At 44.6% G+C, this 26,907-nt stretch overlaps 1 protein-coding gene across 2 annotated transcripts in view; it reads right to left on the bottom strand.

The window, feature by feature from the left end:
• The window catches only part of Wwox (WW domain containing oxidoreductase), an 895,605-nt gene that overhangs the window by 385,845 nt on the left and 482,853 nt on the right, over positions 1 to 26,907 (bottom strand). The window contains exon 9 of one of the 2 annotated variants that reach the window (XM_063246724.1): positions 4,501 to 5,590. The exons of the other annotated variant lie outside the window; for it this stretch is intronic. Coding sequence (XP_063102794.1) covers positions 5,531 to 5,590 — 60 coding nt within the window. The 3' untranslated portion in view covers positions 4,501 to 5,530. Of the gene's footprint in view, positions 1 to 4,500; positions 5,591 to 26,907 lie in introns of those variants that run through there. 2 annotated transcript variants of the gene reach the window in all.

Below are 26,907 nucleotides of genomic sequence, written 5' to 3'. Positions count from 1 at the left end.
GGAGCATGGTGGTGCACACCTGTAATCCAAGCACTCAGGAGGCTGAGGCAGGAGGATCATTGCGAGTTCCGAGACCAGCCTGGGCTACAAAGTGAGCTCAAGGCCAGCCTGAACTGCATAGCGAGACCCTGTCTCAAAAAAGATAAAAAAAAAAAAAGAAAAGAGAAGAAACCCACCAAGCATAATCCCAAAAGGTAAAGGATTGTTCAGGGACTAGACAAACAAGTCTAGTGAAAGTGAGAAAAATACAGACAGATTTGTATTGTAATATACCAACAATCTCGAAGCAGTGCAAGTCTCATTATTTCAAAATCCTCTTTACATCATGACATTTCATTGGTCACTGGAATCCACATTTCCATTTGTAAAGGCCAGAGTCATACAGAGAGCACATCTTCACATTGCAAGTTATACATAAATACTGATTTTATGTCTAATTATTATAATAATGAGAAAGCAATCAGAACGATCACTCTACCTCACCCAGTGGTAAGAGCAGCCTCATATATAATACTAGGAAGGGGAATTATCTATTCAGAGCCAGCAGCTCCTGGAGTGTGGAAATGACTACAGTCTCTTCTCAGTGACAACCTGCCGAACTTTTATGAGTGAGACGCACACGAGGGCTTAGAAATGTCACTTTTGCCTAATAGAACTGTTTTTCAGGAAGACAGAATCAGAACCTCTAACTTCCTGGCTGTTGGCAGCTGCCACTTAGAAGGCCACCCTGACTTGCTCAAGGCCACACAAGCTGGCCAAGCTCTGACAGCAGAGCCCTGTTAGTTGGAAACCACACAGTCACATTGGTGTCTTTGTCTTGGGATGGAGGATGTGGATTAAAACTATAAATACCGATAAAGGGAGGTGACTAGCTGGGAGCACATGGCCTTGGAAAGGACAGGTGAGGGGACAGAGGGACTGAGGGACAAGCCACCCAGGATATACTTCAGAGCTTATAGGTAAACACAGTGCATAAATTCCTGCCAGATCAGTGCAGGTGAGGAAGAAAAATGGATGTCACAAAGGATGGGGACACTATCTATGATACCTAGGTTTTATTACCGTTTCTCTCTTTACACAGAGCCCAGAAAATGTAAAGTCCCTACTCATCGCTCTGCAAGCTGGTCTCCGCTCTGGCATCCATTTGATGCTTTGTATCACTAGGCAGAGAGGAATGTGCCAGAGACCCACAGAAACTGGAAACCCTTGTGTATCCACAGATTTTGAGTGTGAGCCCCTGCAGAGTGCAAGGCTGTGAGATGCCAGAGGTGTTCAGGGGTAATTAGAACTCAGGGCAGGATGTGTTAGTCAGATGCCTCCTTGCTGAGAAACAAAATCCAACATCTACAACTTACAGAGGAGAGGTTTAATCTAACTTAAGAGTTTCAAGAGATTCATTTCCTGTTCCCCGAAGTAACACGGCAGAAGGGTGTACTACAGCAAAGCTGCTACATTCATGGCAGATGGGTCTCAGGGCAAGACAGCAGTGCAGAGAGGAAGGGGTGAGACCAGGGCTCCATGACCCATCAGGTACACACAGAGTGTGTTTTACTAATTTGCTAGGCATTACAATGAAGTAGACATATTAGCATGAACAGTTTGTTACAGCTGATACACTGTGTCAACCTGAGAAGTTTAGAAGTTCTACTAAGGCACTCAGCAGGGAGCCAGGATCCTTACTTTGTAAACATCCTCATCCTATGCAAGAGGAGGGCATAGAGATTTTGCGAGTGCTACAGCTGCAGTGGGGGACAGGACAGCTGCGTGGAGGACAGGGTGGTCTGCATACTGTATAAGGGAGGAAAAGAGGCTTGCTTGTTCTCCAGCTTTTACTCCTGCTGCTTTTGCTGGCTGTGGCCTTGAAATGTTGTCCCTGTGCCATGCCATCTTCTCTTGTAGCCAGCTGATTATGGATTGAAACCTCCACAAACAGTGAGCAAAATAAACCTTTCTTTTCTTAATTTTTGGTGTTGGCTATTTTGTCTCAGCAACAAGAGAAAAGTCACCAAGACAGAGTCACACAGGTATTATGGTGGCCCAGGAAAACAGGATGATTCCACAAGACCGCTGTCTATGCTCTCCATCAGCAGGACGGGCCTAGGCTTGCAGAAATAAACAGGGCTTGTGAATGCACAGGCACTCTAACAGCTGCCTGACAGAATAAAGCCCAATGCTCAGAGGTGGTATGTGCATGAGCCTTGGTGTCACAGTACATCAAAACAGGCTATGGCCTCTGCATAACATCACTACAAACACAGATGTCAAAGTCATACATCCATACCAGGAGGTTACATTCAGGTAATGAGTCGTCAGCTGATTCTGTTGTTGTGGAAAGAGTGTAGAGCACATTTGTAAGCCTATAAGCTTTAAATGCATCGTAGGCGGCTTGTCCTTGTATCACTCTATTCCCTCACCTGTCCGTTCCAAATGCACAGTAAGACAGCTATAATGATACCAGACCATTTAATCTAATGGACCCACCATGAATATGTGTTCCATGATTGACCAAAATATTGTTCAGTGTTTAACTCTCTATATAAAACAGACATAAATTTATACACAAACAGAATATATATAATACTTATCATATGTATCATTATACATATTGGTTATCTTGAGCTCCATTTTGCCTATAGCAGATATTGAGGATTTTCCTCCGTTTATGGTGCTATAAGTAGGAATTTCAAGTTCTACTGTAGTCGAGCTGGCAACCCAGGAGAGCTGATACGTACTTCCTGTTCAAAACAGTAGATGTTCCAGTCCAACAGCCAGCAAGCTCGACACCCAGGAAGAGCTGACGCTCAGGGTACCTGTGAGGATGGAAAACCTTGAGGCTGCTTGAGGCATTCAGGCGGGAGACAGCAGCCTTTCTGCTCCATTCAGGCTTTTGGCTTGTCAGATAACAGCCGTCCCCATCAGAAAGGGCAATCTGCTTATTCAGGTTATCAATTTAAACGGTAATGTCCTCTGCAACAAACACCTGGGTAGCCTGTGACCCAAGCAGATTGACATCTAACACTGACCATCACAGTCTTCCTTACATAAAAACCCACTCTGCCTTCAAGCTCCATGTGGTCAAGGACCTGACTCATGTCCCAAAAAGGGCACATCTCATCCAGCAGAAATGTCAACCAATAGTCCTTAAAATTAAGGACACAAAAAGTAAATAGGTTCATTAGTGCAACAAATATTTAGGAAATTTGCATTAGGAACATCAGAGGAAAGGTATTGCTGGCAAACTATGTACGAATATATTACAAATAAATTCACCACATCTTACAGTACAGCTTAAGGTATATTCCTCCCAAGACTCACGTGGAGGGAAAATGTATCCTCTTCTCAGTTTTCTTAGAATCCTTGTACTCATTTAAAAAAAAAAGTCTCTTTGTAATGTCTTTAATACGTAACATTTTAATTTAAAGTCACAGGCAACCCTCAGAACATACCCAAAATTTAATACTTTCGTTTTGTATATTTCTTTTCAATGCAGGAAAGAGTTCTTAGGACTTTAGTATTGGTGTACATCTTTGAAATCACATAATCTATAAGAGGGTTTAGAAATTACGGGGCCAGTACCCCAACAGTAGACCAATCAGCAACTCAGTGTGAGCAGCCTGCCCCTTGCTCCCGGCTCTAACCAGAACTCTGAACTCTAACCTGGGTGTACCACACCACTGCATGAAGCACCAGGCCCTAAGTCTAATTAACAATAGTTGACAAAATATTAGCCAAGGTCTAAGCAGTCTTAAATTCCTGGGGTTTTTGTAGGCTACTCAGGCTGGTTACTTACAGAAGCAGAAACAAGCAATTTCCCAAACATGATAGCAAACAATCTCAACATCTTCTTGAATTAACAGCAAATATGTGTTGGATGCTACAGTGACATCACCACCAACTGCTTTGCAGTGGATTTCATACTGCAAGCCCTGCTGCTTTATTAATGATGTTATTTTGTTATTTGTTATTCCGGAAGGAAAAACAATCTAGTGATACAAAATTTGTAATTTCTGCCCAGTTTCTACATTGCCTGTAGCTACTGAGTTTCCCAGAGTTCTGAGTTTCTGAGGTTTCCTATCAGCATAGACTATAGACAAGCCATGGGAGAAGCCAAAGGAGACAGTGGTCATTTTTTTCTAAGAGATTCATTTCTCCTGGACCTGAATGAGTCCTATGGAATGTCTTAGTTAAGGAGTTGTTGTGTCTTGCAAGACAACGTATGGATTACAAGAAAATGCTAAAAAGAAAGAGGAGGGAAAGGGAGAGGAGACCGAAGGGAACAAATCTATTTTATTTTTATATACTTTCTTTCTTTCTTTCTTTTTTTTTTTTTTTTGTATTTTTACCGGTACCAGGGATCGAACTCATTACAGCAGGCGCTTATGCCGCTGAGCTAAATCCCCAGCCCCATATTTTTATATACTTTTTAGTAATAAAAGCACATACTTTTCCTAAATGTTTAGTTAGACAATACATAAGCAGTTGCAGAAGAACAAAACAAACTTTTATACTCTTTTCCTTGTAGTTTTATTAACAAGAATGCTAGGAATTCTTCAAACATTTATTATAAGAAGTAAAAAGCGCAGCTTGCTCAGAGGTGGACCTATCAGAGTTACTGGGCCCTTATTACACTGGACAATGGGCAGCGGCAGACTGAGCGGCTTGGTGGCTGGTAAACAGGAGAGGTTGTGTTCACAGAGAGAGTGGGACGGAGGAAACCAGGGCTGCTGAGGAGCTCTCTGGCTGCTACTGCACTGGGTCTCCTCAGCCCCGTAGCTTTATTTAAACTTATTTAAATCTAAATGAAGGCCTGCAGGTTGGGACCAAGGTGGTTTCCTGTCCAGGAAGAAGCACTGCATTGCATTGCATGCTCACGAATCAGAACTGGGGATGCAAACCCTGTCTCGTACCCTTAGTGGCCACGAGACCTCGAGTAAAATCTTTTACCCTCTGATTAGCGTCCTGTGGTTGTTGCAGCCAAATACCACAAATTGGGTGCTCCAAACAGCAGAATTTGATTCTTCATAGTAAAGAAGCCAAAAGTTCACTCTGCGGGCAGGGCTCCACTTCCTCCAAAGGCTCTAGGGGAGTTTATATGCACATCTATTTTCGAGGGGCCCCGTTCAACCTCTGTACCATCCCGAAGCCATGTTTCCTTGTTTATGGAGCTCAGATCATCATGGTTCTTACTGTGCCCTGTCGGCAAGACTAAATGAAATGATTCTCACGCAGTTTCTATTATTCTTGTCACCCCTGTGCTACGAGGAGGGAACTAGGAAACAGGAGGGTATAAGTGGCGTTCTGAAAGCCCCACAGCATATTAGCAGGTGAGTCTGGAAGGAGCTGACCTTAAGAGGAAGGTGATTTTCCTTCTCAGAATCATAGAATGCAAATGCTGGAAAAGCTCGGGTCATGGAGCCCTGCAGCCCTCAGAGTGCGTGGGGAGCCCGCAGCCAGTTCTCCAAGATCCTTCCAGAGGAGCCTTCAGGTTCAAGCTCTTTTCATAATAACGCCAAGGTGCTATGTGATGTTCTTACTTTATTCTTCTACAACTAGACGGTGGAGATTTCCAGCAGCCGCACGATATGTGATACTGCAGAGAAAGAATGCACACAGAGGTGGAGTTGGCTGTGTCCTAGGAACTGGGCCTTAAGGACATGTGCAGAGATCTGACACAGCACCACTCTTAATGCAATTTGTATGAAATTACTTTTTTTTTTCATAAGATGGTTACTCATGTTAACACACAAAGGTTTAGCTCTAAATGAGTTAAGAACTAAGTAATTTAAAATTTTCCCACTTTAACTCCTTATATGATAAATATTGAAAGATATGACCCTCATAATCAAAAGTTCTTCAGGGTCCAGGAAAATACAGAGGAGGGTAAAAGTGGACAGCTGAGAAGTCAGATAGAGCCAAGGCTGGGCGCACTTAGGACACAAGCTCCTCGTTGGGCCACTAGGGGGAGCATGGTAGAGCTGACTGCTCCACCCATGGAGTCCAGTCTCAGTCCAATCATCTGGCACTGCCAGGACTCTTCATTGTTATCAAGATGGATTTAACTTCAGCTAAAAGAAGAATTTATTAGAACCAAGAGAGTTCTCAGATTTGAAGGGAGAGAGGCAGCCTTAAGGAGCCAGGGTTTGGAACCCAAAGTTTAGGGTTCATTTCCTTCCTTTCTCTTGTCTCCCTGATCTCTGTATTGATGGACAAGCACCTGGAAAACCCCTACCTGGTGCTGGGGCCTCCAGAGATGCAAGGCAAAACAAATAAAATGACACTGCTGCCCTTGAAGGTCTCTGACAGGAAAGAACTGCGGAAGATGTAAGGCCAGAAAACTCTGCTCACAGATAAAACCTCAGCAAACCATTTTCAATGCTTCCCAGGAAAATGTCTTCTTACCAGTGCAGGAAATGGATGCACAATATTTACTCAGAGTGTACAGAGTGTGATTTTGAATCCCAAGGGGGACAAGACGATTTTGATGTAAATTGAGAAGAAACTGCATGGAAATACTTTCCCAGCTCTGGGGACTTTTGTCTTTCCAGGAAAGGATGTCACATGAGTGGAGTTGGCTTCCCCAGGGTCACCCACTCTACCAGGTAAACAGAGGCAGAGAACTCTAAAATGCATCATGAGATGTCCAATTGGTACAATGAACCAAAACTGTCTGCCTTCACTTCTAGAAGAAGGGCAAGTACTAACCAAGAAAGAAATGAATGGTCATTCTTAGGAGGTGTTAAACATTATGACAATGAAGACTCATTTTCATAGAAGACAGGGGAAGGTCTAAGTTACTGGTTAATCAGAGAGATATTATGATCTAGAGACTATTTTTTATCAACTGAGACCTTGTTCATTGCTGGCAACCAGAGCACTAGGAAGAGACCTTGATAGTGAATGGCACTTGCTGAAGATTTAATTACAGATATAGGTGAAGGGGTGAGATTCAGACCTGGAGAAGCTGCAGGAACCAGCACCTGAAACCATTTTCCTGTGCTTCATGAATGGACCGAATTCATGCCCAGGGAATGAGGGCGAAGAACATTCCCCCATGGTTCCACATGTGCTCGCCCTCTTTTGCCTGGTCTGGACAGAGGGTGGCATGGTGGCGCTAGATGATGAATGGCAAAACAACAAGCTAGATAAAGTCTGAGTCCAAGAATCACCCATGCAAGATCACGCATAGAGCTGTAAAGAAATCCAGATTGGATTAAGGATTAAATGTGCAATCACTGAAAATTTGGGGTTATCTGTTACATCAGTAGCTTTGTTGAATGATATAAGAACATTGTTTGATCTTGGCAGAGTGAGAAGGAGCCACCAGCAGGCTGACTTAGTGAGACCTCCAAGGGCCAGTTTAGCTTGGGGCCTGCTGCCAAGGTCACGATGGTGAGGCAGAAAGAGGGATGCGGAATGAGAAAGAAGCAAGAAGAGAAGAAAAAGCTGAAGCTGGAAGGAGAGAAATGTCCTGACTGAGGTCCACTTTGGAGTGGCCAGGAATCCCGCCGGGGCCCTTGGTCTCCTGCCTAAGTAGGGACGCATTCCACAGATGAGAATCTGTACTGACAGTGCTGGGATTTTGCAGAGCGTCTCCCATCATCTCATTATGTTACTGCAGAGTGAATTTAAGACTCAAGAAGAAAGCAAAGGTTCTGAAGCTGCTAAGAAGGCTCAGAAATCAGGGAAATGCCCTCCTTGCCACTTCTGCTCCCAGCAGAGGGGATGAGAAGTGCTCCAACCTGCTGGGCTCCTTTGGCCTCTGTCCTTGTTTACTCCTGGTTGTTGGAGATGTAGTCTACTGTAATTCAGGTTCACAAAATCCATGGCTTCCTTGCATCATTTTCTAACCCTTTTCTGTCCATCCCACTCTCTCTTGCAGCTCCTTTAACTTCTGTTCCCTCGATTACTCCTGTTAGTACTAGTGTCATGTTCACCAGCTGTCAGGCCCTCTGAGTCACCAAAAATAGCAATTCAGCTCCTGCAAAGATGGTGTACTCCTGCCTCACCCTGTGAAAAAAAATACAACAAAGACAGTCCCTGTGGCTGCCCCCCCTCCCCCACGATGCTTCCCAGGTGGCAGGAACAATGCGCAGGGTTGGGCCACTGTCTCTTTGCATCACATCTTTCACTGTTTGGAAATTTTCTCTTATCATCTAGTCCCCTGACACTTCCATGTTACAGGTGAGGAAACAGACCCAGCACCTGGGTAAATCTGTTCATAGTCACATCTGGCAAGTAGTTAAGTGCCAGGTGTAGGACTGATACCCAGAGTCAGGGACACTGCTTGCCACACACACCAGTGTCTTCTCTTGAATAGACAGGAAGCAGGCCATGAGCTGGGACCCTCCTCAACCTCCTCCGGGACCAGAGGTGCACAGATGTGATCAATGTCGAGGTGTGTGAAGGAAGATACCATACTGACCTGCTTTCAGTTCTCAAAATGCTTCCTGGGAGGGGAAAACATTTGGATCCTAATTTGTTTAATAGTTTCACATAAATAGCTCCATAATGGGCACAAGTTGCAAATGATAGATAGGGCTGGGTTTCTGGGGACTGTAGGGACGTAACTGAGGACCACTGATGAAGGGTCTCCGCGTGTGCCTTCTTGTTCCACGCACCTCTCATTTGGACAGAACATGGGAAAGGAGAGGGGGTCCCTTTGGAGGCCTGCGGTGTGAGCTAAGGGCATTTCTCTCACCCAGTTCCCTGAGGAACTACATGACAACTCTATGGGCCACTCGACATTTCAGAGAAGCCCCAGAGAGGCTCTTCTTGTGGTCATGCACCCAGTAAATGGCAGAGTCAGGTGACACATGCTCTTTGTTTTTTTAATAAGGATCGTTTCTAAACTGAGTGGCTCTGACTCCCCCAAACTTATGATTTTTGAAAAAGTACTTGTGATTTTTTTCTGGCTTAAACCTCTTTAAATAATAATAAAAATAATAATGATGATGATAATTGCTGTCACTACACAGGAATTCACAAGTAAACATAAATGGCATTGTGATATTTCTAAACCCTGAAAGAGGAAGGGAGCATGTAGCATTATAAAGAAAGTACTCACTGTTTTCATTATGAAAAAGGACTTTTTTTCTTAGATAGCCATGGAACATATCAATTAAGGATAATGTAGAAAGCTAATGGTCTATAATATACTTACAACGCTGCCAATTGTGGGACACCAATCACGACCTCACAGAGTCTGCATGAGGAGATTTATATAAATCTGAGCATCCTTAGTGGTGCTGCCACGGCTGCCTTGATGGCCTGAGTCCATTCCACACATTTACCTTTCATGGTCTCCTGTTACACTGGGGCACAGCCGCAGTCACAGTGTACCGCCCAGGAGTCAAGTAGGTAAGGACACACCCTAATAGTTTCTGAGCCTGCCTTTCCACCAGATGGCACTGGGCAGCAGCATTCACTGTATTTCTGATCACACCTGGCAGAGACATTCACAAAAGAGGACTCCCAGAACTGCCTCAGAAAGTGACAAGGAAGGTGGTACAAGAGTGTCCTAAGCAAGGGAGAATATTTTGAGGGGAATTAATGGCAATGTCTTTTTCGATAATTAAAAAGAATTAAACACACTCCATATTTTTTCTCAGCCCTTGTAAACAGCCATTCGATCACCAATGACAGCTCTCCTGCCGGCTAATAAGGTACAGGAGGGGCAACAATAAACACAGATTCTCAAAGGGAGGCCCCTGGGCACTGTCCCAGCAGGGCCCTGACACCTGCACAGGGAAAGAGCCTGGGGTTTTGCTCCAGGAGGAGGATGTACTTAGCTTTCAGTTAGGGACAAAGTAATGTGAATGTAGCTTTATCTCCTGTTTCAAAAGATGTGTATTCTCTCCCCAAGAAATTACCAAGTGAGCTCATGGAGGAAGCCACTTGGACGTTATGTGTCTAACAGAGTTGAGAAACAGCCCTGAACTCTGGAAGAGACAAACAAACAGAGACCAGGGAAAATTTATAGTGAAACCCAAGCTTGCAGCATCATAAAACGCGGGTGTTTTCTTTATAGAGTCAGAGGCTCACATTCAATTCAAGGGTCAAGAATCTGAAACATTGGCAGACTTCCTAGGACAAATACAGTGGTGAGAAATCCTGAACATCTGGCTGCATTTCTCAAACACACTTTAGGATGCAAGAGCTTGAGACGGAATGTTGGGTTCCTAAGGACTTTTTCAGAACAACAGTGACAAACGAAAGAAAGAAAGAAAGAAAGAAAGAAAGAAAGAAAGAAAGAAAGAAAGAAAAGCAAGCAAGCAATCAGTGAAGTACATGGCACATTTTAAAACAAAATGAGGTATGAATTTTTGTTTTGTTGTAACAGATACAGCCACTGGCAAACAAAATTTCTTGGGAGAAGAAAGAAAATAATTCAGGAAAAGCTCTACACCTGTCTGTTCAGATTATTATTAATATTCTCTGTGTCTCACACACACACACATAATCTTCAAGTCTATCAGACAAATCACAGTGGGCCTTAACTCATACTGCTTGCGTCCAACAGACACATATCCATTTTCAAACACTAACAATTTAAAATTAGAAAAAGCAGGAATATTGTTTGTAAGACCAAGAAGCAAGAGGGAGGCATTTTAACTTGCAGAATAACAATAGGATTAAATTGAAATCGTTGTTTTCAAAACACAGTCATTTTATAAAATGTACAGTAACGCTTTTATATGTAAATTATCTAAACTCAAAAAACCTTTCACTTTAAATTGAATTGAGACTAGCTTACAGTATACACTTTGGTGAAAACGTGCTTAAAATGAATAAAACAGCAAAGTGAAACAATATTTTGCAAAAAAGTATTACAAATAAATGCTGGGGGTTTTCTCTCTTGTGTTTGTCTTATTTTTGATTGGTGGGTGTTGCACTAGGAGAAACAGATAATGCTCCTGGCTACAAATTCATTCTTAACTTGCTGCTGTTTAAGCTAAGTGGTATTCTCCACTTGGTAAATTATAAATGTTATTAATACACCTCAGAGGAGGAAAGCACATGTGAATGTATTATAAACCAATGTGAGATAGGACAAAGGAACTTATTTGAATAAAGATGCTTATTTCAAAATGTCCTTTCAGTGTCTGGGGAATTCACTGATTTTCCTTTTAGCCTCACATTTAAAATCCCTTCTTCCTTAATCAAAAATACACACGGCTGTCACACACTGGCATAACATCTTAACACTTTTCCTTGGACGTTTTTTAACATCTACAGATTTTGGGGGGCACATATGACTGTCTCGCTCAAAGCTGCATTCCTTCAAGGCCGACTTGGGATCTTCTAATTTTGTTCTTCCCCTGATGTAACCAAGCAGTCACCACAATTCACATCATGTCCATGTTCAGGTGCCAGGCACTGTGCACAGCACACTATGTGTATTACCGCCTTTGTGAACACAAGTCACAGGCTAGAAACCAGGCTTTGAGAAGCAAGTGATTACAACATAGAGTCCACAGCCAAGATGGCCATGGATTAGAGACAAAGTACGTGTCATGGCCCCATAATCTCCATCAGTACCCTTCCTCTCTGCCACCAAGGAAGTCTTCCTGTGCAAGTATTCACAAACCATGGGAACATAGTGCCTGGATCCTTACAGATACTTTTAATGAATTAATCAAGGTTACTCTGGAAAAGCGCCAATGCTTTTTTACCAGCAGAAGAATCCTTTCCACCCACCCCAATCCACTCTTCTATTCTGTCTCTTTAGTCATAACAGTGTCTTTGTTCATGTCTTTCCTACATGAAGCAGCAGAATAATTCCGGCATATATGAGGGGAAGATAAATATTTGTTACCTTAATGAATACTTCCATGATATATAGATAGATTTCCCATCAGGAGATGAAGAGAGACACAAAATGGATCGACACACTAGTTTATTAAAAGAATGCTTTCCTCACTGGGCGATTTATTTTATGTCTTCCATTTAAATGTGGAAATCAGGCGGTAACTTCAGATCTAGTGACAAAGTTTGACTCCAACTCTCAAGTTAAGCAAAGAAAGCATTAAATTCATTTAGCTCCCAACACTGTAAAAAGCCAGTGGTAATTTTTGAGCGTTTTTTTTTTTTTTTTTTTTGAACCACAATAATTCCTTTATGATGTATCTAGTGAGAGTCCCTGGTAGAGTTTTCTTCTCACATGGAAATGTATACGGTCCCTCTGGTATGACAGCTGTGTAACTACATAATTGTCTACAAATGTGCAAAATAAGTACTCAAACCAATAAAAAATAATAACTTGGGCATCCATAAAAGAGAGATACCATAAACAAGCAATGGTCCGTACTTTCTCTATAAATAACTGTGGAGGCAAAAAGACAACCACCAAAATTCCTTATCTAAAATCCTTTTCCACAACGCAAATAACATTTGCAGTCTGCTGGGCTAATATCATCATGCTTTCCCAAACAAAAATGCTTTTTATTAACATTTATCATTTAGACGCCATTAATGTAACTGCATAGAGAGTCTATTTACGAGACACTTGGTGTTCTTTCCCCTACGTTCTGCAGAGCTTTCAAAGCAGCATGCAACAACCTATCACCAAAGAGGGAAATGTGATAGATGGGGAGGAAGAATACTGTCCACGCTAATCCTCCACTAAATCCACCAGTCTGACCAGAAAGAATTCCTCCTTGCAGTATCCAAACAAGTCTTGTTCTTCAGTGCCTCTTTCTGGAAAATCCCTCTTTCCCTCCATTACACTTTGTCAGTATGTCTGGGGAAACTTCGACTTGGCCATCAGAATCTTACTCAGTTATTTCTTGCTCCAAGAAAATTTCCCTGTCCACCATCCACAGCAGTGCCTATGACCACTGAGCTCTTATCAACTCAAAAACTTAATACACATTTGTTGACCATTTACCAAGAGCCACGCACAGCTCAAAAGGTCCTAGAGATGAAGCATCGAGCAAGTCAGCAAGGAGCTCCTGCTCTGTAAGTAAATAAATACACAGTGTAATATTGGTAAGATTATGCTATGTCATTTAATTATATTAGCTCAGCTTTTATATTTGCTATGATTATGCTGTTTGCTACAATAGCCTACTAAGTCCTAAATCTCTCTGTTGGCATGATGTTTCAATTTTGCAAAGTCTACTGAACTGATTTAAATGCAACTGAACTGAAACACACACCACACACCCACCCTTATTTACCAATGGTCTAATCTGGGGCCATGCACACGGCCTGGGGTTCAGGCAAGATTATGGCAAAGACTCTAACAGAGCTTTCGTTCGTAGCTGGGTCACTGTGGTCATGATACCTGTGATTGCCACATAATGCTCATTCCTCTACAGGTTTCACAGCAAATGTTACCATCTGTCAACTTCATAAACACTGTGGCAGGTGTTATGAGCGCCATTTGCAGCTGAGATCCTTAAAGCACCTGCCAGCCTCTGATCTTGGAGAAAAAGGCATGATGGCACCTTTTGAAATTGAAAATAAGAGGTTGAACAAGAAGCTGGTGAGACCAGATAAAGGAAATCCAGCAAAGGAAAGAGCTACACACTGGCAGAGCTGGGAATGTAAACTGAGGCTGCAGACAAGATGCTGTGGGGTGTGCTGCACCCAGCGCTCTGAGTGCAGCCCTGCAGTTTGGAAAGGGATGCCTTTCTCCCTGTTCCATACCTGCCAGGAAGCCTCTGGGAAGCAGTCTGCAATGCTTTGGATCAGTGTCCCCCAAAGGCCCACATGCCAATGGCTTGGTCACCCATGCTACCCTGTGGTACTCTTGGGAGGCAGCAAGGCCTTTTAGAGTTGGGGCCTACAGGGAGGAAGTTAGGTCATGAGGAGACGCCACTAAAGGGAACACTGGGACTCTAACCCTTTCGCTCTCTCCTTTGTGCTTTAGCCACCATGAGTGGGCAGCTTCTTTACCACATATTCCTACAGGATCTTTTTGCTTGCCAAAGGCACAAAAGCAACAGGGCCAACCGGATAGAAACCTTCAAAATTGTGAACCAAAATAAGCCTACTTTATTACAGGCTGATGGTCTCAGGTATTTTGTTACAGTAACAGAAAGCTGACTAACACAGGGTCCCATGGGTTCTGCTGTCATCAAGAGAGCAGTATTTAGGGATGAGGATTCTCTCAGAACAAAACATTGCCAACAGAGAATGGAAGAGCCTGGCATGGAGACATGTGCAGGGCAGCACGAGGACCCAGAAGAGTGGATCTCACCTAACACAGAGCGTGGGGGTGGGACCAGGACAAGGAACATGGGAAGAGTCCTCCATGAAATCCCTCTGGCCTTGAAGGGCAAGCAGAAGTCACAGGTGAGCCAGTTCCTAGGGCTGGCGTGACCCAGTACTACAGACTGCACACATGTGGTGTTTCTCAACTGCGGAGGCCAGAAGTCGGAAACAGAGGTAGTCCAAAACAGAGGTAGTGGCAAGACGACGTCCCCTCCACAGGCTCACGGGGAGATCTTTCCTGGACTCTTCAGTTCCGGGTGGCCATGGCTCAATCAATGGCAGCTCAGTCCTGGCCTCTGCCTCCATCCTCACCGCAGTCCTTCTGTGGCTCTTCACATTGTCTTCTATCTGTCTCCGCATCCACATTTCCCCTTTTCATGAGTACCGGTCACACTGCATCAGGGCCCAAATGACCGCATGTTCACTTGATTACCTGATTTTTTCCTTTTCTATAAACATTCTCTCAGTGATAGTAAATATTAAAAGGTAAAGATAGGAATCATGAGACCTCCATGATTGCTTACTCAAACCCGCGGGCATGGGCATTTTAGTTGGTGATACTATTAGCCATTCCCAACGTCCTTCCAAACCCGGATGGCTTCCACCCACTTTTCCTGCTGTTATAGTTTGAGAACTGGTAGTCAACTTAACGCCAGCCGGATTACATCAGCATGCATTGAGAGAAGATGCTCCACCTGAGGAAAGTTGCCAGGATAAATAGGTAGAAAAGAAGACACGTGGAGGGAGGGATTGAGGTGTGAAGGAGACATTGTGGGTTCTCTTACGAGTTGCTGTCTGAGCTGTTGGTTCTCCTAGAGAAGCTTTGGTCCTCACATGGAGCATTGCTTCCTGGCTCCAGAGGGGAAGACATGTGCTGCCTGGTCTCCAGGATGAACTCATCACGCGGCTTGCTGGCATGTACCCAACTGTGCTTGTCGTCAGAGGAGCTTGGAGCCTCTGTGTCGCTGAGGACAGCTGTGGTGCCTTTCAGGACAGCCCCGCTCTTTGTTGTGAGTGTGACTTCTCAGCTCCAGTGGAGAACCCTCATCCCACTAGCACAGATCCTTCATCCTGTTGGCATAGACTTTCTGGCTTCCACCACTGACACTTGGGTCTTCCTGGCACGAATCCGTAAAAGAGACTGGCATGAGTCCTACTTGTGGGCTCTGGACTTCCAGTTGGACTTGTGGAGGTGTTGTCCTGAGCTCTGGGTTTTTATCTGGACTCATGTGGGACATTGCCGTGGGGTTTAGACTCTTGACTAAATTATCTATGTCGTTGGTGTTGCAGATAGATTTCCTGCATTCTCCTGTGTTAACTTCCGGTGACCATTATAAAAATATTATAAACTCCATGTCCTGATCTGAATTGTTCTCTGTGTACAACCCCTGACTACAACACCTGCATTCCTGGAAGCTCAGGTGTGACTGACAAAGTCAATTGAGAGTCGGACCTAGAGGGTGGCATTTACCCCCCCCCCCCGTGAGCCCCAGTGGCATGAGAGTGCCTTGGTAGCCACCTGAGAGTGCCACAGGGTTGGCTGGTGATCCACAACTCTAAGGTCAGCAACAGTTCCCCAGTGGGATTCCCATTAGGCAAGAGAAGACAAAGCCTACTGACAGAGTTTTACTTTTGTTCTCTGTCACTTGCAGTGGGACCCTGTCCTCATTGCTAAACCATGGAATTGGTATGGATGTTCCCACCTTAAATCCAGGACTCTCCAGTCTCTATCCGGTGGTTGTGGAGTCGGCATGAGCAGTGTTGATCCACGCCATGTCATGTCATGTCTCCCATCCTTTCCAACATTTTCTTCCATACATTCTATCAGATCACACCACACCATGACAGTCTCTTTTGGCTTGAAACCATGCCGCAGCAATCAGGATGAAATCTCCAGCCCTTACCATGGTTTTCAGGGCTCCCTGGGGTTAGGCCCATGCCTGCCTCTCACCCTCCATGCTGAATCTCCCCCCACACTTACTGCGCTCAGGTGCCGTCCCCTTCATCAGGACCTCAAACCTGCCCTGCTGCTTCTCAACTCCGGTGCTCTCCATTACTGCCTCCCCTGCCTGGAACCCTCTGCCTCCACATCACTGACTCCCTATCACACTGCACGTAGAAGGCCTGTCCAACACACGAGGGCACAGCTGACCTTTACTAAACACATGAACTTGAGATGGAGCCTCCACAGAAGGAGCCTCCATAGAAGGGCTTTGGGGTCAGCCAGACTCTGAACGTCATTATCTCCTCTACTTCTTTCCCATCCCTCAAAGGCCAGTATTATGGAAAAGAAGCCAAGTGTGGAAAAGTGTGCCAGCTCTGAGTGGAAGGGAGACCCAAGGCCACAGGCAGGCTTCTGTTCCATCACCTCAGTGTGTTTTCAAATCACATTGCCACCCAGGTAAGTACATTCAAAGGAACAGTCTGTATTAATACATCTGTTGGGGTTCCACATAAAATACCCCAAATAGGTGGCTTGAGCAACTGAAATTTATTGTCCCAAGGTTCCAGAGGCTCTGGCCCAAGGGTCAGGGGGCTTGTTGTTTCTGGTGCCCCCTGCCTTCGTTTGCCTTGGCTGTCTTTTCCCTATGCCCTCAGTCTTTCCTCCAGGGATGCGCATCCCTCGTGACCCTCAGTGTGTTCAAATTTCCTTTGCTTCTTGAGATCTGCATTGGTGACTTTCCCATCATCAAGTCACAACATGTGTGCACAGCTGACCAGAGGAGAGGTTTATTTCAGCTCATAGTCTCAGAAGGTGCAGTCCACAGCTGTCAGGCTCCACGGAGGAAATGGCACAGCAGAAGGGCCTGCTGTGGAGGAAAACTGCTAACATTATGGTGGCCAGGAAGCAGAGAGAGATGGGACAACCTGGGGCAGAAGACATAACCTTCCAGGTCATGCCCCCATGGATCTGCCTCGTTCAACCAAGCCCCAATAACCACACTCAACCACCGAACTTACTGCTGGATAAATCTGCCAATGAGCATGGTGCCCCATGATCCAACCACCATCTAAAAGCCATTTTGTTGAGTACTTGAGAGTTTGGGGTGACAGTGCAGGTCAAACCACAATGGGAGCCCATAGGGGCTACCCTAATGGCCTCATGGCTTACTCGCTGATTTAGGGTCTTTCTATAAACAGACATTCCAAGGCTTCAACATATGAATGTGGAGGGAAACACAATTCCACCCAGAAATGATGCCAAATAGTTACATCCTCCGAAGGGCAAACCTTTGCAGGTCCAGTCACCAGGAACTGTCAGTCTATCCCAGCTCACCCCATGCTCCGTCTAGAAGCTCTGGTGTATAACACTGGCTGTTTCTGATCCTACCTATTCTTGGCAGTCTGCTTCTTGATGTCTCTAGAGAACATTTAGGTACAGAAACTTTCCAACACACTCTGAAATGGAGAAACTTAAATGAGCCTGTTTTAAGTCAGCTCATCATTACCAACATCTTCTAATCTTCAATTACTTCTCCTGTCATTCATCTATTTCTTTTCTAGATTATTTTAAAAGAAATCACAGGCATTCTACTGTCTTGCTTGTAGATTTTTCAGGATATAACTTTTACCCTAAACAAATCTTATTTAAATATTAGCATACTTACATGAACAGTACTTTCTTATTGCCATTATTTCTCAGTCCATATTTAAATTTCCACAGTTCTTCAAGGAAAATATTTTTGATAGGGGGTTCATGAAATCTACATCAAAACAAGCTCACACACTGCATTTGGATGCTACGCCTCTGAAGTTTTCCCCAATCTACACAATGTTTATGAGTCAAACTTGGCTTGGGATTCAGAGTACCTTCTCACATCTCTGTAATCCAAGACACCAGAACCCCGGAGCCCCCACCCCCCTTGACAGAGGGATGTCCAGGCTTCTTCATGCAGCCAGCTCACAGGGTGGGTAATTTAATGTCTGGAAGGGCAGCTTGTAGGAGAACCTGCTCTTCCCTGTTCTAAGAACTTGGTTCTGATTTTGGATTAATTTCAAAATGGCACACACAGAGGGAATTTGTAAGATACATTTACAGAATAATTGAGACCAATCTCCATATGTCATAGTGGGGAGCCAGCTTCCGGGTGGGGAGCGTCTTCTGGTGAGCTCACTCTTTAAAGCTGATGGGCTGGGGATTTAGCTCAGTGGCATAAGCGCCTGCCTTGCAAGCAGGCAGTCGTGAGTTCGATCCCCAGTACCGATAAAAAAGGAAAAAAGACAAAAAACAAAACAAACAAACTCTTTAAGGCTGATCAACTTCTAGAGTTGAAGGCTAACAGGGGAACCAGAGGGAACATGCATGTGCAAATTCAAGCATCCTTTCATAAAGATGCTTTGCTTTAGTCTCTTCATCTCAAATACACTCCTCAGACAGTGTTACGTAGGGACAGCACCAAAAAAAAAACACATTTTAAACTGTAAGGTTTACCATTCTGTCATCTGTTCACACTTTAATCACTAAGATCCTAGGCACTTCTTCCAAACTATTATCCTTTAGTGGCTATATGCTCTACAGTTGATCATCTTGCTGGTTGATGGCTTCACCAAAAATGTTAAATATTCTATGAAAGTGTAAATAGCTTTAGCTACCTACCTAGTCTTAAGGATTCCCTCGAAAGCACATGTAATGGCTAGGTCTATACATCTTACTCATATCCAGTGAAGAAGTAGCCAGCCAGGCTGTTACTGAACAGGCCACTGATAAACTTAATTTCTCAAATCAGAAGAATGCTAACTTTAATGTACATATTGCTATGGTTTATGCTAGATATCCCCCCAAACCCTCTTGTACTCAAAGGGATTTTTTTGTTTTTTGGTGGTGGCAGAACCTACAATGTGTGATTGACTCATAGTGCAATCCTGGGATTAGGGTGCTGGGGCTAAGGGTAGGTGACTGCTGGATCCATCCATTGACTGGATTGGCACCACTCTATCACAGTAGACTGGGTACAATCTAAGGGACAGAAAGAGGCTTGTCTCACTTCCTCATGTGTTGCTTTTGCTGTCTTCCACTTCCACGAACTGTTGTCCCACTGGCCATGTGGCACCCTGCCTTGAAGTCACCGATTATTGACTGAAACCTCTACAAACAGTGAGCTAAATAAACCTTTCTACCTTTAACTTTGGTGGCTGGGTATTTTGTATCAACAGTGAGACAAAAATGTCAAAGGTACACACACATCTGAGGGGTGACTAAAAAATATTGTGAATGTTTAATTTTTTTTTAAATAAAAGACACATTTCCATCAATCTCCCTCATCAAGAACAGACTTATCTCATCATTCTTGCCATTTCTGAGGCAGTTCTGGAAGGCTTACTTCACCTGTCTGTAGTTGTGCTTTCATGGCTGCCCTGATGTCATGAATCAATTCAAAATTTTTACCTTTCAGGATCATTTGACTCTGAGGACAAGCCAGAAGTCACCCGGTGTCAGATCTGGTGAATAAGGAGGGTGAGGACTCATAATTTTTTCTGAGACTTCCTTTTCATTGGATGGTGCTTGGCAGCAGTCTTCACTGGATTTTTTGACCACATCTGTGGTCATGAAAGAGGACCTCATGGTATAAGAGTGTATCAAGTGTGGGGGACTATTTTGAGGGGATGAATGGCAATATGCTTTGATGGTAACACATTTTAAAATCTAAACATTCACTATATATTTTGATCATACCTCATATATCTACATCAGTATAACCTAACAGTTTACATGAAGCACAGTGGTGGGATTCATGGTTTCTTTGTTTTTTTTTTATTATACAAAGTCAAACCATCAAGAACAGAGTATGCTGGGAAGGTCTTGCCTTTTTTAGGCAGTTGGTTTGTAAGAGACTGGATTAAATATTTTCTCATGGTGACTTATGGTCTTCGCTTTCCAAAAGCCCTGTTGAGTGGTCATTAGGTTCTGAAATCAAGGCTCAAGACAAAACTATTATTTATGGTGCAGGTGTTAGCAGATGAACAAGCAGAAAATAAGAATGTGCAGAAAGGGGAGAAATGCATTCCAGGATCCATCAGCTTTATCCGCACCCAGAGAAGGAGCCTGCATGGCTCCCCCCCACACACACACACACACAGACAATGCGGCACAGCAAATACTGCAAAGGCTCAGAGCAGGGTCAAATTGGGTGGAGGAGGCTAGAAGTGGCATCCTGCATGTTGAACACACAGCTATGACAAGCATAGCTCCTGGCATTTTGTTATGAGATTTGGTGACTTTCAATGTCATTTGGCCTCTTAGAAAAGGACAGGCCACTCATCAGGTGATCTGGGAAGCATTTAGGTGTGGAAGAGAAATGTACTCTTGGCATCCCAGGTGGGAAAGATGAACAGGTCTGCACTGGAGAGACATTGCAGTAGGGGAGACTATGACTGTCAGAGCAAGGACACCCAGGAAGTGGCATAAAATGAGCAAACCCCCTGGTGTAGCCAGCAGGAAAGGAAAACAGACTGTGGAACAAGAGGTTTGACTGGGAGCACATTCCACAGGAGGAGGCAGCTGGTTTTGCTTCCCTGTCATGTGGGCTGAAATGGTGCCATCCGGAGTGGGTACACCTGGGAAGCTCTTGACAGTGCCAGTGTCTGGAGCATAGTATGAGCAACAGAAGACATGGGGTCTTTATCAGATGACACCAACAATGTCAGAGTGGACCAGAAGTCTTGGGTGCTGGCCCCTTCTCTCAAGCTGACACCCATGGGACTGGGATAGCAGCAGGCTGGCCCGTCACCCAGGCCCTCTGTGTGGGGTGGCAGCCCATCTCTCCGCAGTCTCTCCTGCAGCCAGTGACTTCAACAAGCTGCTTTCTGTGATCACTGCTTAACTTAAATGAGTTAATCTCATTTTCCAGATGAATTGTTATTTTGTCTCCCGCAGGCTGTGATTATGGGATAAAAGTGTTGTGTGAACAGGAGGGTGGGGGCTGCCCGGCACCACATTCCACTGGCTCCACCAGCCCAGGGGGATCCCTCCCGCCTGGTCCCCGCCGGCCCTCTGTGTGATGGTGAGAAAAGGAGAACAGGGGACTGCACAATGACACACGGGCGATAAACCTTTCAGATGAATTATGTCACCGCTTAAGATGTATGTGCGGGGAGGGGACAATTTATCTTCATGTTTTGAAACACAGTTTATGATTCTGACAAAATTTAAAAGACTTCCAGAGCAAAATGGATGTGTAAATGATCCAGAGACTTCAGCTCTCTCAACTTTAACATACTCTCTCTCTCTCTCTCTGTCTCTCTCTTTCTGTCTCTCCTGGCTTTTAAAGCACATTAGTTAAACAAGTCTACACTGAGGGGCCACCATGTACCAACTGCTCTGCTGGGTGCTGCAAAAGAGTCTTTCTAAAGGAGCCTAATTCCTAATTTCTCCTCTTGAGGAACTTTATGCCCTTCAACTTACTATTAACATCATTCTTCTGAGTGTACATAGTAACAAATGCCCCTTCACAGCACACACACAGAACTGGGTTCTAACCCACTTTGACTAACTATGAAGTTTTGGGCCAACACCTTTCAAGGCCAAGAGTTCTAATCTGGAAAGGAACATCAATTATTTCCAGAGTTTTAGGGAGGTTAGAGGCATGCAAGAAAGTTATAAAATCTTCAGCGTGGCAAGCGTTTAATACCCGGTAAGTGTAAAGATAAAGATGTCTCAGAAATTATACAGCCACACAAAGTTATCACAGCCAATGGAGTGATGGAACATGCAGAAATAAAAATGACAGCAAATGTAAGGGCTAGATCTAGCAAATAAAAATACAGGATGCCCACTTACACTCACTCTAACAGCAGACAATCTCACAACAACAGTAGGCGATTCCTTACTATAAATATATCCCATGCAGTATTTTTTTTAAGTGGACAATCAAATACTGCATGAGATACAACCTTCGTTTCTAAATGTTGGTGTTTATCTGAAATTCAAATTGAGCTGAGTGTCTTTTACTTTACCTGGCTCCCCTATCTAAAGGATCTGAGGAGAGAAAACCCAAGATCAAATCTTATTTATAGCTGCATGTCTCCGGACAGACACCTGCCTCATCTATAAACGGGACTGACGGTAAAACTAATGCAAGCTTAATTGACACGGTTGTGTGGACGTCAGCAGCTGCGGGAGCTGGGATGCTCTGGGGCCCCTACAGTGCCGAGGGCTGATTAGTTCGTCGCTCTTTCGTGTGAGTGTGTGACTGCTTTAGAACACAACTTACTTCTCCTGCATCCAGGCCAGTGCCTTGCTCCACTAGGAGGGAAGGGGAAGGACCAGTGCCTCCCTTCCGAGTCAGCGATGGTGACAAGATGAAGATGGGCTTCTCTCAGCCGCACAAGACACGTCACAGATGTAGCCTGGCAGAACCACTTTGGCTCTCAAAGCCACAGTGACTGGGTGACCGGGTGCAGAGGAGAACCCCAGCTAGGGACGGCAGCCGGGCCTCAGGTTGGTGCCCGAGGAGTTCTCCTTTCCGGTGGCTGCCAAAGGGAAGCAGGGGCTTCCTGCATTATTGCCCCTTTTCTAAGGGAGCAGCTGTAACCAGGAGAGGGTCCCTACTTCTATTGTGAAAATTTCTACACATTCAGAGTGCTGACCCAAGGATTGAGACCCGGTGCTCTAAGCTCCAAATTACCCACGCCTTACTGTGTGCCCTCAGGTTAACTCGCTTAACCTCCCTGAACCCCAGTTTACACAACAGCAACGCTAAGCAGACCAACCTGATAGAATCTGTGGAACATTACATAAGATAACACATGTAAAGCATTCTCATTAGCCTTTCCATTGGTTGCAGTAGGCATGAAATGACTATTAACCTTGTTTTAAGTAGATAAACACTCTGATAAATCCCGGAATTATTTCAGGAGATTATTTAGCTTAGCCTGACTTTGTATTTGCACACGTTTATCCATCAACAGGGATGAAAGGGCATCAAGCATGGAACGGAGGGGAGGAATCATACATTGGAAAGGGCCGCGCACCACTGATGCAGGACATCTGCAGCCTTTATGCCTGACTCAACTTCCCCACAGGGCAGAGGAGAACAAGCGCCGGGCTGGTCTGAGCTGAGGGTACAGCAAGCAGCCTGAAAGGGCATCGTGTCCTCGGATGCTCGGACCCAAGCTTCCCGTGCTGTGGTGAGGAGGTGGTGACACACACACCTATGTTTTGCTCTACGCTCTTCACACCTCGTCTCTTAAATGGAGACATTTCTGCAGGCTGCTGAAAGTCACTAGTGTACCCTTTAATATATTTGACAAATTATTTTGCTCTCTGAAGAGTAACATTTGGCAAGGGGGTGAGAGGAGAAAAATAAACCCCTGACACCCAGCCCATCTGCATGATCAGAATCAACAGTGTAGGAACGTTTCATAACAACTCCAGACAGCTTTTATGCAAACCATTCGATCTTGAAATAAGCTGAATTTCCAATTAAAATACTCCATGGTCTGCAAGGATGACAGCCCTACAGGCCCCCTGGGTGACTGAGTATCCCCGAAGACTGCTTGCATCCTGCTAGGTGCCGGAACTACCAAGGAGGGTCATGCAATCAGGTGTTATCTCATAGGTCAGGGGTTGCAGGCTGGAGGAGGGCGAGAGGCTTCCCTGTTCCAGGACCAATGCCCAGGGCTCGGGTAGCTGGAAAAGCCTCCTTCCTGAGACCAACAGAGACTGCTCTGGGGATTCTGGGGCCTGATTCCTACTCTGTCACTTCTTTCTGGTGGCCAAATGAAAAAGTTGAGAAAGGGCAGTGAAAAGCTTCAGAAAGAGAAGAGTTAGGGACTGAGCAAGGGGCCCTCCCATCTCTCACAGAGAAACAAGGGCTCTGCACCGCAAAGAAAGAGGAATTCCGAGGGCCCAAAGTGTCCCAAGGAGAGATTCCTGGAGAAAAAAGCTAACACAGGAAGAATCTGGCCAGGCATTTCAGCCTGGCTCTGGAAGGGACTAATACATGTGTCTCAGGTTGTGTGTGTGTGTGGCAATTCCTTATGGAGTAAAGTGTGAGATAAGAAAAAAGTTAATAAATTAATCTAACATGTTTTCCTTATCTTTATTAAATCTAAAGCATGAGAGGATAGAGCTGTTTTAATTAAAAATTAATTATTATAAATAAGGTGAAATGAGATTGCAGAGAAGGTCCAGGCCACCAGACCCCAACTTCGTAAAGGCAAACACTTCACTGAACTCACACTCTGTGCCACATCAATGCCACCCTCCACTTCACACAAGATGAGAAAATAAAAGAATAAAGGGATGCCTGGACCTGATGGCTCACATCCCTCAATCAGATGCACTATCACCACCTGGTGGCAGTGTACCAGAATTGCAGGCGTAGGGCTTTGTTCCATGCTTCCTGTGTTCTGAGCATGCACAAGAAGCTTTGCAGGTGTGTGCGGCATTGCACCAGTCACCACAGCCAAAGGACTGGAAGCCAGAATGCAAATATTACACTGTTTTGCAAGGGTGATTCCCAAACACTATGGGCTCCCCTTCTCTGTCCTTTTCTGTCATTTTAAGTATTTATTTCGTGAAACCCTCCCAGATGTTTGAGGCTGCAGCAATGCAGGCTAAGAGCAGAGCCAGCTCGTCTCACATTAGCAAATGTGTGAGGGGAAGGGCGGCTTGACTGACAGCTGACAAGGGGATGACAGCACAAAAGCTTTTACCACTGTGTCGCTGCTCTCGCCTTGTTTCCGCAGTCTTGCAAAAGAAGTCCTTTTGACTTTTCTAGATTTTGTTTTGTTTTTCAGTGGGCTGAGTTGTCAGCCAGGTCTAGAAGCTACAGTGAATATAAAGCACAGGGAAGAACAGCGTTTGATAAATGTAAACAATATGCATAGAGAAAACATTACAGATGAAAAACCCACATGCATTTTTAGGGGCCGCCACACTGAATGTAAATAGCTTTGGAAATATAAGGGTTTGCCTTTTAAATATCAAAGAAAATCACAGCCTTTTCTCCCACACTAACAACACCAAAGTGCTACGAAAAGAATCAGTTGACTAAGCCAGGCCGGTGATTTTCAGCAGTCACCAGGTTAAGTTTCTAGAAATGTTAAGTGGAGGTCAACTAGGAGAACCAGGAATGCTGCTACTTTTCAAAGCCCCCTCTTGCAAATGCACTTTGTGGCTTAGAGGTAGCAACAGCACTTACAAATGAAAGGGATTTGTGCAGCCCAGGGAAGAAGCAGGGTAATGTCAGTGGCTTTGAAATCACTTGGCCACCGCTGCTTTCTAAGTCAGGACACTGACAGTGTGGCCTGAAAGAAAGGAGGCAGCGAGAGAAAGTAAACAGAGAGCTTCCAGACCTGCCGGCTGCAACTCGGAAGACTGTCTGCTTACTATTACACCATTGTAACATGTCATCGTCATTTTCACAGGAAGGACACCCTTCCTGGAGCTCAGACTAAGAATGCATGACTAATTTTAACCACTTGTGCAAATGTCCGAATGGAAATTTCAAACAGCCTTTATGGATCAGGGTTTCACAAACTGCATATGAAGGAGCAACAGATCCTAAGTCTTGTTGCTCCTTGCATGAACCCATAGACATCTCATGAGTCACTGAGTAACCGGGCAGTGTCACTGGACTGCAGAAACCAGCCTTTGTTCGTGTGGTTGCTTGTTTCGCTTTAGTTTTTGGTACTACAGTCAGAACCCATGGCCTTCATACTGAGCTACAATCTCAGCCTCTTTTATTTTATTTTATTTTGTTTTGTTTTGTTTAAGAAATGTTCTAGCTAAGTGACTAAGTTTCCCGGCTGAGCTGGACCTTACAAGCCTTCGGCATTCCAAGAGTGTTGGGATCACAGGCATGAGCCATGATACCCGACTCAGAAACTATCAGTCTGTGAGCACTGTTTGCTTTGTGTGTTGCACACATGAAGGATAAAGCCAAGGATTGTGAAATCAGATCAGTGAGAGAGAAAGGAAGCCAGGGCACGGTGTGTACTAACATTTTAAACCTTGTCACAGAGGAAGAGAGGTGAGAAAACTCCAGGGCTCCCAAGGTGTGACTGAGTCCAAGTCAAGGAACGCTGAGGAAGGCAGCTTTGTTCCCATTTTATAGACAGTAGCCGAGGTTCCAAGAGGTTAGAACACTGCCCCAAGGAAATACAGATGCTGGTAGTCCAAAGAAAATAAATGACAGTCCCAAACTGTCCCTTCCTTCCAGACAGGCTGAGTTGGACAGGCTCTCCTGGACTGAAACAGATGTGGGAGAATCAGGGACAAGTTCGTGTGGACAGTGCTGATGGCCACACAATGGCATGAATGGCACTGGCCATCCCCCGACAGAATGTTTAACAGGATATCTACTATGGAATGAACCCTCTACCACAATTCAAATGAGTAAGTTCAAACACTGCCTTCCACTAAGACCCAGGAGGCCGCTGTCATGTTGGAACATTCCCCTAGAGGGACCTCAGAAACCCAGCACAGGAGGGAGGAAGGAAGACTCTTCCCCATTCAGGGGGTGAGCACACCAGAGAATTAGAAACGTATTTAGAGGCTCTGTTTATTTTTTTGATATTCAAGCATTTGGAGTTTCTGGACTTTTTGGGGTTTGCTTTTCAAAGATCCTGACTCTTGTTTAAGTTAGCATTTTCACAGAAGATGTGGGGAGAAGTGGTGCTTTGGGCAGGTGACAAACAAGGTGACCAGGCTGTCAGGGTCACCAAGGTAGTACTCTTCTCTGGAAG

Source organism: Cavia porcellus, unplaced genomic scaffold (genome assembly GCF_034190915.1).
Source record: "Cavia porcellus strain 051 isolate PalLab524CR breed Dunkin Hartley unplaced genomic scaffold, mCavPor4.1 scaffold_4, whole genome shotgun sequence".
Taxonomy (NCBI): Eukaryota; Metazoa; Chordata; class Mammalia; order Rodentia; family Caviidae; genus Cavia; species Cavia porcellus.
The sequence above is the reverse complement of the archived record's forward strand: the minus strand, read 5'-3'. Positions and strand labels throughout refer to the sequence as shown.